This window comes from Erpetoichthys calabaricus, chromosome 5 (assembly GCF_900747795.2).
Source record: "Erpetoichthys calabaricus chromosome 5, fErpCal1.3, whole genome shotgun sequence".
Taxonomy (NCBI): Eukaryota; Metazoa; Chordata; class Cladistia; order Polypteriformes; family Polypteridae; genus Erpetoichthys; species Erpetoichthys calabaricus.
In genome coordinates this window covers 242,942,828-242,956,002 of record NC_041398.2, presented here as the reverse complement: position 1 = coordinate 242,956,002, position 13,175 = coordinate 242,942,828, and the positions used below count along the sequence as shown (strand labels likewise).

At 40.0% G+C, this 13,175-nt stretch overlaps 2 protein-coding genes across 3 annotated transcripts in view; one reads left to right on the top strand and one right to left on the bottom strand.

Annotated features, from left to right (window-relative positions):
- Positions 1-13,175, top strand: part of tmem184c (transmembrane protein 184C) — a 66,606-nt gene that overhangs the window by 20,991 nt on the left and 32,440 nt on the right. Inside the window, exons 4-5 of the mRNA XM_028802714.2 lie at positions 4,682-4,887; positions 13,011-13,085. Coding sequence (XP_028658547.1) covers positions 4,682-4,887; positions 13,011-13,085 — 281 coding nt within the window. The remainder of the gene's footprint in view (positions 1-4,681; positions 4,888-13,010; positions 13,086-13,175) is intronic.
- The window catches only part of prmt9 (protein arginine methyltransferase 9), a 131,691-nt gene continuing 127,890 nt past the window's right edge, over positions 9,375-13,175 (bottom strand). Inside the window, exon 14 of one of the 2 annotated variants that reach the window (XM_028802710.2) lies at positions 9,375-11,180. The gene's annotated coding sequence lies outside the window, so the exon portion shown is untranslated. The remainder of the gene's footprint in view (positions 11,181-13,175) is intronic. The other variant, XM_028802712.2, reaches the window with a different exon arrangement.

Genomic DNA, 13,175 nt, shown 5'->3' with positions numbered 1-13,175 from the left:
AAACCCACGCAGACACAGGGAGATAATTTAATAATAATAAATTTTATTTAATAGGCACCTTTCTTAACACTCAAGGTTACCTTACAATAAAATTAAACTACATTAATAAAATAAAAACAAAGAGAACGATAGATCAAAAAGCTGAATGGTGAAAGGATTTAAGTTCAATATTTTTCAAGTTGTTTTTTGCATTGGTCTTAATTGATACTCTAATTTTCCGAGATACTGAATTTGGGACTTTCATTAGTTGTTAGTTATAATCATCAACATTAAAAGAAATAAACATTTGAAATACATCAGTCTGTGTGTAATGAATGAATCTAATATACAAGTTTCACTTTTTGAATGGAATTACTGAAATAAATCAACTTTGTCATGATATTCTAATTTTATGACCAGCACCTGTATTAGGTTTTATTTTGTTTGTATACAATATTTGTTCATTATAAATACATTTTTCTTACGTTGAAAACATTTAACAAAAAATTGGGGTGGTTTTTTGGGGGCTGGCACGAATTAATCTCATTTCAATTAATTTCAATGGGGAAGACTGATTTGAGATACGAGCATTTTGACTTACGAGCTCGGTCATGGAACGAATTAAACTCGTATCTCAAGATACCACGGTACTGGCTGGGCCTGAACATGAAACATGGTTTGTATGCATTTGCCACATAAAACGCTTTTCTAAAGTTAAGCGTTTTCTATAATTTACAAAAATGACATGGCCAATCCGTCCTGCGGTGGGTTGGCACCCTGCCCAGGATTGGTTCCTGTAGGGCTGCACGATTAATCTTTTTTTTCTCATGATAACGATATTTATGACCCACGATCAGTTAATAAATATCGTCGCGATTTTACAGTATAAAGACCAAACTGTTTTTTATGGGCTGAGTTTACGGATTGGACTGCGTCACTATGACGTTACTGCGTCTAGATTGCAAGCGTTTTCTGAAGCAATAGAAGTCAATAGCAGCAATAACAGTCAGTCAGAATAAACATATGATGGCGGAGCAACGTGCAGAAGTGCGATCGTTAGTTCCTAAAAAGGGGTCATACTCAGTTGTCTGGAACTATTTCGATTTTGAGGAATGTGATGTTGATCAGGTACGAGTCTTGTGCAAACTTTGCTCCTGTCCAAGTCCAAACGTCCCAAGGTAACACAATAAACCACCTTAAAAGCCACCACAAAGTACTCTATCAAGAATTTCAACGACTAAAGGCACAAACAGCAACAACAAAAAATTACCAGCCATCCACAACACAGACAACAATATCAGGGACATTGTTCAATGCAATACCATATCTGCCTAGCTCGCAAAGACACCGGGAAATAACAGAGGCGATCGCGTACCATATAGCCAAGGATATGTGTCCAATAACCACCGTGAGCAGTGAGGGGTTTAACAAAATGATCGCAACACTTGATAAAAGATATAGCATTCCCTCACGCAACCATTTTTCCAATGTTGCGCTGCCCTCGCTGTATGCGAAATGCCGAAAAGAAATTCTCAGGCTCAGCCTTGAATATTTTGCTGCCACGACCGACTTATGGTCAAGCAGAACTGCGGAACCGTATTTGAGCTTGACAGTTCATTTTATTGACAGCGAGTCTGAGATGAAAAGCAAGCTTTTGCAAACTTCATTTTTCCCACAAGACCATACAGCGGAGTTTATTGCAGTGGGCCTCAAAGAAGCGATGTCCGCTTGGGGCTTGGTGGAAGAAAGACTTGTGTGTATCACAACGGACAACGCAGCTAATATGATTAGGGCAGCATCTGTGAATAACTGGCCGAGGCTACACTGCTTTGGTCACAGACTTCATTTACCAAAGGAATAATCGTCATTATTAATCGTGATAAAAATTTTGAGCAAAATAATCGTGATAATCATTTTTTCTGTTATCGTGCAGCCCTAGGTTCCTGCCTTGTGCCCTGTGTTGGCTGGGATTGGCTCCAGCAGACCCCCGTGACCCTGTGTTCGGATTCAGCGGGTTGGAAAATGGTTGGATGGACATGGCCAATCCTGCAGTTTAATAGTGGAGCCTTCTATGGCACGGAGGACTCAGTAAAGAAAAGCCCAAATACTTTTCAAATCTGTCCATTTTTCAAGCCAAGACAGTTGTTGAGTATTGATCCATGTCTCGCGATTACACACTCATTGTAAAATAGTTTATACATGTCATGTTTGAACAAAAAGAACACCAATATTATGAGATTCAGTCATTTTTTAAAGGAGAGAAGCTTTGTTTTGAATTTCATGAGTGTTTATGTGAGAACTCACACAAGTGAATAAAAAATGTATCCTTTATAAAAATAGTACCAGAATTTTGCGATAAAATACTTATTTCCGGGTCTCTTTTATTGTCACAAACATGCATCAAAAACACAGAAGGCATGTTTTCTTATATCAAAGCCTTTGCCATTTCATCTTTAAGTTTTTGGCTTTTATTTTCTGGTGGCACCTCATGTCCACAAAAGGATTGGCTATGTTATTTATTTATTTATTTTTTAATTGATAGAAAATGATTAACTTTAGAACACAATTTCACACACACATAGATATATACCTTGTTTGTGAAGACATCCTTTTCCTTTAACCATACAGCTAAAAATTGCAGTACATGACGTCAAGATCACTAGACCTCTCTGTGATTATGTCTAGAAATGTAGAATGGCTTAAAAAAATATTGAGTCAAGTATTGTGAAGTTTGACAGATTATTTAGAATTGGCAAGAATTGAAAGAAAACTACAAAATGGGCCATTTAGGTAAATTTGGGCTACATTTGAAAATTGGATGCTAAAAGAAGTCTCCGACATGCCCATCCGGTTTACATGACAGGCTCTGAAGTCTTCTCATACCACAATAAATGTTACGGCACATGATTTAAATGTCAGAAGGAGATTAAACAAACTTGTGTTGCATGAGGAATGTCAAAAAGAAACCGAACTACACTGCTGCCAAAGGACCTAACAGGACATCACCATAGACAAGTCAGAGTTGGAGTGATGTGTTTGCTATATACGACAGCAGATAAACCTCGTTTGTGTAGTCTTTTCCTTATTTACTTGTTTCTTCTCCTACTGGATGCGTTTTTTAAATTAAAGAAGGACTTCATAGTAAAAAGGGATTCAAAACTTGCAGGAACTGCTGTATAGTTAAACGTTTAGATTGGGGTGTCCAACTCTGAGCCTGGAGGGCCACAGTGGCAGCTGGTTTTCCTTCTTGTCACTTTCTTTATCAGGGGACCGATTTCTGATGTTAATTGACTTCTATCTGTGTTTTTAAAGACTCTGTCCTCTGAATTGATCTCTCCCCCCCCTCCCCTTAAACGGCAGCCAAACAAAAATGAGATGTGAAGTGTGCCAGCAGATGACCAGCTAACTCCAGCCTGTTTCACTCCAACCAGTTTCTTAGTGAGAAGCCTATTTTTGCTGTTTAATTAAACCCGTTATTTTACCTCCATGGCTTGTTGCTGCTCTCGTTCTGCCATTCGATTTTCTGTTTTCTAAGCGAGCCATCAAAATGTTTTGTGGACCTGAGCAGATCACCATTACTGAGACCTTCACCTCTCTTTCTTTCTTTATTTTCAGATCTTGTGTGGTGAACACAGGTGAGCTGGTCATGTGATGGCTCATTTTGTGTCTCATTATTGTTTGACTGCTAATGAAGGAAAAGAGAAACAATTAAGGGGTCTGCGTCTTGAATAGCAAGTCGACAAGGCAAAGGACGTTAATTAGCAATAGAAACTGGTTACTAATTAACCTCCTTAACATTACATTTTTCTTGGGGGGGAAAAAAAGGTGTAAAAAGGTTTGCATTTTTTTGGCTTGAAAAATTACATATTTATTAAATCTGATCTTTCTACTGTAAAATGAACAAAACACTAAAAGTACAAAGTCAGAAGTATAGAAAGTATAATGAGATAAATCATAATAATAATGAGTAATAATAATGCTAATACGGTATATACTGTCAAAATGTGTCGTTTGTGTGGTAGATCTTGAAGCACGGTGAAATACACAATCCAACGTCACAGTCGGCACAATAGTAGCACGATTCCTTCCAGATTTTCTTTCCAGACTGATCAGCTTTTGAACAGCACACTGCACATGTGTGATTTCACTGTCTGTTTCAATTTCACTGCCTGAAGACACATTCACTTTGTCATCACTGCTCATCTCGTTTCTTACGAGATGCCATTATAAGGCTAGGAGAAGATGTGTCTGCATCATTCCCCGGGTAACACTCGGGTCTGTCACTTATGCAAGACATGCACATATCATTTTCCCAAACAACAGTTGGCACTCACACTGTTGTCACTTTTACAATCCCGAGTAATCCTCGGGTCTAACGGTTACACGAGACGCGTCTATACAGTTGCCTAGACTGGTGCTAAGGAAGTTAAGAAAATGGTTAGAATGAAAGCCTGCAGCCACTGCGGCCCTCCAGGATCGGAGTTGGACACCCCTACTTTTGATCATGGTGTAAAACACTGTCACTAATTTCATTACTTATATTTGTGTATTTAGATTCCCCATATTAGATTGTATTAGGTATTTTTTTTTTATATATAATTCTGTATTTTGCTTATCTGCCTAATGTGCTTTTTTTTTTTTTTTTTTTTGCATTGCACATATAATTTAACTTTAGCATAATTTTCTGTTTTCTACTTTATAGTGGATAGCTTTAAAATATCCAAACATTGCCATCTATGTGGATACTTGCAGGGAGTGCTATGAAGCATATGTTATTTACAACTTCATGATTTTTTTGCTGAACTACCTGAGCAACCAATATCCAAGCCTGATACTGATGCTGGAAGCCAAAGAACAACAAAGACACCTGCCACCCTTATGCTGCTGCCCATCCTGGCCTATGGGAGAGTAAGTTTGGACACTTTTTATGTCTTTTTATGTGTATATCTTTTTATACGTCTTATTGTTGTTTATTTTCATTGCTTTGTGTCTGCTCTGAAAATCTACTTGTTTACTCCTTCTGACTTTTTGAGATTTCTGTACCAGAAGCACTAGCAAAATATATACTTACTACTACTACTGCAAGTGACTAATTAACATGGTGATTCTTTGTCATCTTCTTCTTCTTGCTGCTCCGGTTAGATGTTGCCACAGTGGATCATCTTTTTCCATATCTTCCTGTCCTCGTCATCTTGCTCTTTACTTCTCATCTTGTTTTCTTTCCTTCAGTTCTACTGCAAGTGCCATTTTTGAATTGTATATGTTCATCCAGGGTGTCTTTGCGTGTACTGTATACTTTCTTGCTCCTTTTCCATTTTCCCCCTTTTATCTGTCACATTTTGAGAGATTTCTGTACCAGAAGCACTAGCAACAAATACTTTTTATTATATTATAATTATTAAAATATATACTTACTACTACTGCAAGTGACTAACTAACATGGTGATTCTTCTTCGTCTTCATCTTCTTGCTGCTCTGGTTAGGTGTTGCCACAGCAGATCATCTTTTTCCATCTCTTCCTGTCCTGTTCATCTTGTTCTGTCACACCCATCACCTCCATGTCCTCTCTCACCACATCCATAAACCTTCTCTTAGACCTTCCTCTACTCCTCTTACCTGGCAGCTCTATCCTTAGCATCCTTTTCCCAATATACTCGGCATTTCTCCTCTGTACATGTCCAAACCAACACAATCTCGCCTCTCTGACTTTGTCTCCCAACCGTCCCACCTGAGCTGACCCTCTGATGTCTATATTTCTAATCCTGTCCATCCTTGTCACACCCAATGCAAAATTTAGCATCTTTAACTCTGCCACCTCCAGCTCTGTCTCCTGTGCCACCGTCTCCAACCCATATAACACAGCTGGTCTCACTACCGTCCTGTAGACCTTCCCTTTCACTCTTGCTGATACCCGTCTGTCACAAATCACTCCTGACACTCTTCTCCACCCTGCCTGCACTCTCTTCTTCACCTCTCTTACACACTCCCCGTTACTCTGTACTGTTGATTCCAAGTATTTAAATTCATCCACCTTCGCCAGCTCTACTCCCTGCATCCTCACCATTCTACTGACCTCCTTTTCATTTACACACATGTATTCTGTCTTGTTATTTCACCAAATACATAAAAAATATACATGTTATTTAAAAAAGAACAAATACTGTATATACTCACGTACAAGTCGGGTCTTGAAATCTGAAAAATTGATCATAAAATCAGACACCGACTTGTACGCCCGTTCAAAAATGTGACACTTAATTTTTTTTTTACATCTTTTTTTTTTTACATATAGGCAGAGTGGTAGCTCTGAGGCTAGGGATCTGCACTGGCAATCGGAAGGTTGCCGGTTCGAATCCCATAAATGCCATTAGGGACTCTGCTCTGTTGGGCCCTTGAGCAAGGCCCTTAACATGCAATTGCTGAGTGCTTTGAGTAGTGAGAAAAGCGCTATATAAATGCAAAGAATTATCATTATTATTATCTTCTTGCCTCCTCTAATCTCGCATCGGTTTCTTAGCCACATCGAATTATGTTGCAGCAGCGCAGTTACCAATTTCTTTCGCTACTTCAATGATGTTTAATTTAAAACCAGCTTCATATTTTCTTCTGATTGAACGCTCCATCGTAGATGAGGCATGCTCTTACAATAAAGGTATATGAGGGTATGCGATACTAAACACACAAAACACAGCAAACATCGCTTCGGAATAGTTTGTGTATTACCGTGTGGTCACGTAGACACAATAGAGAGAGAGAGAGAGATGAGGAGCACACGCTGATACAGCGCATTGCCGCACCCACATAGAAATAAAAAGGCCGTGTGTTGCGTGGTTACTCTCTCAGGTGGGCATTAGCATATCGTAATCTCTTGGACCAACAGCGAGAGTTTTCCGCATTCGACTTTAAGGGTGACATTATAAAATACCTGATATTATATGGTAAAATCAAGTTCCGACTTATCTGTGAGTATATAGGGTTGATAATGAACACAATATTGTTATTAGGGTACTGATGCTTGAAAACAATTCTGATATTTGGTAGCTTTGAAAATGTACCAAAGGGCATGGCAGCGATTGTCATCTACCCAAGGAGTAAGCTAATTATAACAAAGCTAAATGAAAACATTACAATGGTAAATTAGTTTGAGTTAAAATGAAAAAAATAAAAGGCAGGGTATAGATGGACAAGCAGAAAATAACAGTAGGAAACATAAAAATTAAAGGTAAAGGTTTAAGTTAAAAAAAAAAAAAAAAGTAAAAAGTTTAAGATGTATATGAGATTTTTATCTAGGCAGTCCATGATAAACAGCTGACCACTGGTCTAGCGCTTCAATCCAAGTGCAGAAGGGTCATCTAATTGAAATGAATTCCACAGAAGGTAAGTGCAGCCCATAATTGCTCCAGCATCACTTGCGACGCATTCACTCAGGTGCCATTCTGAAAATGCCCACGCCAAGGTGTTTGTCACCGCGTACTTACAAAATCCATTGTATATCATTCTAACAGAAGGTGTTAACAGCTGACACTTTTAACCTAATAAAGAAAATATGAAAAAATGAATGGAAATAAAAAGGCTGACAGAGGAAGTACAGTAGTGATCCCAATGGAGGCCACCAACTGTCACACACAGGGAAGTAGCTGATGATCAGAGTGCAGAGGCCTCCAACTGCCCTCTTCACTGCTGTTCATGGAAACTTGTTTACCTGCTCTCATTGTGCTCCATTCATTCAGGCACATCACTAGACTCTTTCATGAATTCAAATGAAATTAGTACATATTTGATATCTCCTATTCTTTTCTATTATTAAGTTATAGTGTATGAAAGAAGCCCGGACACAGGACACCCAATGTCCAAAAGAACACACAATTTATTTTTCTTTCGCTTTTTACACAGTGCACAACCCACCAGCACTATTGCTCACAGTCCTTTTCTTTCTTTTTACTTTTTTTTCCTTCTCTCCTTTAGCTGCCTCCACTCCTCTTCCGCAAGCTCTGTCCTCTGCCCCCCGACTCTGGCTCCCCGGATGGAGTGAGGCAGCACCCTTTATGTTTTCTCCCGGATATGCTCCAGGTGCACCCTGATGATTTTCCGGCAGCGCTTCCTGGTGTGATGGAAGTGCTGCAGTCCAAGCGCCGCCTAGCAGTGGCCACGGTCCCCAACAGGATTGAGCTTCTAAGCTCCAGTCCCGTGACCCCGATGTAAACCAGGGGTGCTGCCCTCTTGAGTCCCAGGGGAGGTATTGCCTCTCTCCTGGTCCTTCCGCTCTCCTGGTGTGCCGGTGGGGTAAGGTCCCCGGTCATCTGCCACAAGTGTCAGTTTGTCTGTTGCCTTAGTTACACAGCATTTGGTGGTGTACTCTTAACAGCAATTCTCATGTTTGTGACACATGATCTATCGATTGGAAAAATGCAACGTTTTACTACTACATGCATGACAAAATACAATATTACATGACAGCTTATGATCAAACTACTTAATACAGTGGTGCCTTGGTTTGCAAGCATAATTCATTCCGGAAACGTGTTTATAATCCAAAGCACTCGCATATCAAAGCGAACTTCCCCAAAAGAAATAATGGAAACTGTTCCACAACCTAAAAATCTACATATAAAAATGATTGATACAAAATATAAAGTAAAAATACATAAAACAAATTAACCTGCACTTTACCTTTGAAAAGAATCGTGACTGGAGTGAGGGAGACGCGAGAGAGAGGAGAGGAGGAGGAGGCTTATTGTGTAGGACGACTTTCACTCTAACGGAATCCCTGCTAGCTGTTGGCTCGCTGGTATCTTTTTCTTTTTTTGCGACTTTAACAAGGAACCTCCCCAATGACAGTTGCTTTTGCCTCCTTTTGAGGATTTCGTGGAAATGTGACATTGCATTGTCGTTAAACCAATTCATCACTCGCACTGCTACAACCATATTCAGGTGGTGCTTTTCTACAATTTTTTTTGTTGCAGTACAGTTATTTAACTCTGGAATTACCAAAGCCTTACGAAAAAAAATTGTAAATCCATCCCACCTTAAATCCCTTCGCATCTCTCCGTCAGCGTCTTTTGTCTTTTAAATGTGTCGACAAGCAGCCTGCTATCACATCTGCTCACAGCCGCACAGTTTTCTCAGCTCAAGTCTGTTTACCTGTGTGTCAGTTGCTTAGAGTTGAATACTGTAGAGTGAGAAGTCAAGCAAAATGACACCTTTTATAAATACTGTATCATTATTTGGAATACATGCATTTCATGTGTGTTCCATGTCTACAACAATCTATGTAAACACACTGTTAAAACAGAAATGTTTTTCATGTTTTAGTAATAATTGACAAAATGTAGACGTGAAGCCTGAAGTCAAAATATTAAATAAACACTTCCACAAAAAGTACAAATATAACAAAACAAGTGTGCTTTTATTCAAGAATATAACTACAGAAAAAGAACCCGCGTTAGGGTGCGACATTGACACGTCTTTAATATGACTGCTTTGGTGGCACAACGGTAAGAACTGACGACTGCTAATCATTAGGTCCCGAGTTCGATCCCGCATGACTCCGTTTTGAGAAGTGAACTGCTCTTATTACTACTATTTTAGAATAAAAACATACATTTGATTTGAGTCTAACAGCCGGTGTAAATGTATGGTACTTGTAAAGGTTAGCTTTGTTTATTTTATTCAATTTTATTCTCCCAGTTACGTTCACACCCCTAACGACGATCTGACACTGCTGTTTTCACTTAAAGACGTGCTATAGCAGAGGTGAACTCAGTTGAGGGTTCTACATTGGAGAAAGAATGCACGTCACACTTTTGCCGTCACACACATCTACAAGACAAAAGATGCTGACGGAGAGGTGCGAAGGGATTTAAGGTGGGATGGATTTATGAGTTTTTTCGTAGGCTTTGGTAATTCTAGTGTTAATACACTTGGACACAAAATAAAAAAATGATTTACGCACACACACGTGGTCACAATGCTACAGTAAATAGTATACGCTCGTACGGATGTTGACTATACAATACAATTTATTTTTGTATAGCCCAAAATCACACAAGAAGTGCCGCAATGGGCTTTAACAGGCCCTGCCTCTTGACAGCCCCCCAGCCTTGACTCTCTAAGAAGACAAGGAACCACCCCCCCAACCGCCAAAAATTTGAAAGAAACCTTGGGAAAGGCAGTTCAAAGGGAGACCCCTTTCCAGGTGGTTTGGGTGTGCAGTGGGTGTCAAAAAGAAAAAGGGGGTCAATACAATACACAGAACAGAAAACAAGTAATTCTCAATACAATATAAAAATAGTATTACAAGTATGGAGCAGAATTTAACAGTAGATGATATCTATATGATTTGATTTGGATTTGTTTAAAGTGACTGAGACCGAGCATGGGAGATGATTACCCACAATCCCGCAGCGAGAGAGAGAGAACCACCATCGGCTCAGTTTGTGATCATGTGACACTCGGCAGAGAAAGCGCATACGTTCGACTCGTATTGCAGGACCTTGCTCGTTTATCGAGTTAAAATTTATTACAAATTTTTGCTTGTCTTACAAAACACTTGCAGACCAAGTTACTCGCAATCCAAGGGTTTACTGTATATGATTTAGCGCCATTTTCTGTAACTGGGTATTGGACTCCTTACCCATTAGACATCAGTATGTGCAGATTGGCAGCATCACATTCTCCATGCAGACATCCCAGAGGGTAGGGTGCTGAGCCCTCCCGTGTGTGCTTCTTGTTTACCTCTCACTTCGTGGTCAGGCAAAGCTCCAGCTCCATCATTAAATTTTGCAGATGACCAACAATGACAGAGAAGAGGTTTAAAGGTGCTGTGACAACAACCTCCCCCTTAACGTCAGGAAGCAGAAGCTAGACCAGACACTTCCTTTTACTTTGGAGGGGGATGCTGTTGAGAGAGTGAGCAGCTGTCATTTTCTTGGATTGATTATCACTGATGAGCTGAAGTGGGAAGAGAGCATTAGTCAGGTATTCTCAAGGACCAACAATGCCTCAGTTTCCTTGGGTGTTCTAGGAAAGTGCAGATCTGTCTTTCTGCAGGTGCATAGCAGAAGCCATCTTCCCAGCTGCGTTACATCCTGGTAATCACAAAGCACGGCAGAGGGGATATGGACTGCCATCCTGTCCAGGGCTTGTTTCTGACTCCCACCTGCTGCTGCCCAGTGCAGGCAATGGTTTCTTGCAATTCTGTACTGGAAAAGAGAAATTAAAATGGTCAATATGAGGAAAACAACATGGTGCCCGGCCAGACTATTATGTGACTTGGACCAGCAGCAGTAGCCGGAGGTTTGGGAGCAGTTCCATCCCCCCATACGGCAGGTGGCAGTGGTCCTTGTGTGGCATCCCAGCTGAGACCCCCAAAGGGGTGCTTGGGAATTGGAGTCCTGAAATGCAACCCTGTCGGAGGTCCCTGGGAGGATCTCCCTACTCTCTATATGGCCCAGAAGTGCTTCATTGGACATTTCTTAATTTGAAAAGCATAAAAAGTTCTTATTTTATCCATTGAAGAAAAAAGGACATTTTTCTACCTAAACTGAAGTCATTCCACATCACATGGTAAATATAGTAACGAATAACTACATGCCAGTTTGAACAAAATTCATACATTTTGTACGTGTGCTTATTGGAGGGAGCCAGAAAATCAGTTTTTAAGAAACGTAAACATTTGTTGTCCCTAAAATATTACTGACTGTAAGATCTTATTAACATTGAAAAATGGTCTGAAGTAATTTTGTGTTCATTTAAAACTTGACTTCAACCGACACCTAAAGGTCTTCAGTAATGGTGTGTACAATTGTGAGATTTGCTGTTGACGTAACACAAGCTGGCGCTGCCTTTTATTCATTTCTTTGTAAGCTGTGCCCCAACTCATAGGTTTGGGTAATTTAAAGGGTACTCATTTTATCTTGTTATTTACCGCATGTGGTTTGTAGTGATGGATGTGAAAAAACTGAAATCCCACATCTTCAAGGAGAATGGAGCGAAAATGTATATGAGATGGTAGAATCCAACAGTGACCAATGGTAAACAAAGTGGAAAAAAAAGAATAAAAATCTCACGTTACTCATGTCGTGTCATCCAGTGTCTGTAATGTGGTCAAACCATGCAAAACCTGTTCTTTTTTTTTTTGCTAAAATATTGTTAATTATATACTTTTGCGCACACATAAACTAGTGCCAAACTAAAATCTCTCATAGGATTGCCTTTTTGAGTTGAAGGCTTGCGTCTCCCCCCTCATTCATTAGTCAGGAGTCCTGTCTTTAATTCTAAGAACAATCCCAATACAAACTACATGGAGTAAGTAACGTCTAAAGAACAGGTAGGAGTGTTTAATGGCGTCTTAGTTAATTTGCACAAATCAGGAGTCCAGCAGTTGATCTCCATGGGGTCTGTGATCCATCAAAGTAGTGAATGAACTCCTGAAATGAAACGATGAGCAGCTCTTGGTCACAGCACCAAATATGGAGGAGTGGAGATATCGGCCAGATGGAGGCTGCTCTGGGATATTGTTCTTCCTGTACTGTATGTGCAAGAAAGCCCTCTACATCAATGGAGTTCTAGGACAAAATAATTATCTAAAGTGCAAGTTGTTTGACTTTTAAACTGTAAATGATTTGGTGGCACGGTGGCGCAGTGGTAGCACTGCTGTCTCACAGTAAGGAGACCTTTGGTTCACTTCCCGGGTCCTCCCTGCATGGAGTTTGCATGTTCTCCCCTGGTCTGTGTTGGTTTCCTCCCACAGTCCAAAGACATGCAGGTTAGGTGCATTGGCGATCCTAAATTGTCCCGAGTGTGTGCTTGGTGTGTGTGCCGTGTGGTGGGCTGGCGCCCTTCCCGGGATTTGTTCCTGCCTTGCGCTGGGTTTGGCTCCAGCAGACTGCCGTGACCCTGTGTTAGGATATAGCAGGTTGGATAATGGATGGATGGAATTGGTGGTATTAAAGATTACTAACTGTATATAATATTATATTAAAATTGTACATCTCACTTAATGTTTTTTTTTTATTCTTGTTACATTAAAGGGTGCTGCTTTTTCGTTGTAAGCTTGGCGTTTTACAGTACACAGTGGTCCGACCATTTACTACTGTTATTGCACTGTAAGTACCCTAATATTTTTTCCCCCCTCCAACAGGGTTGTTTTATTGAAATATTAAGGTAAAATACGTATTCGGCCTGTGAGCTGTTTG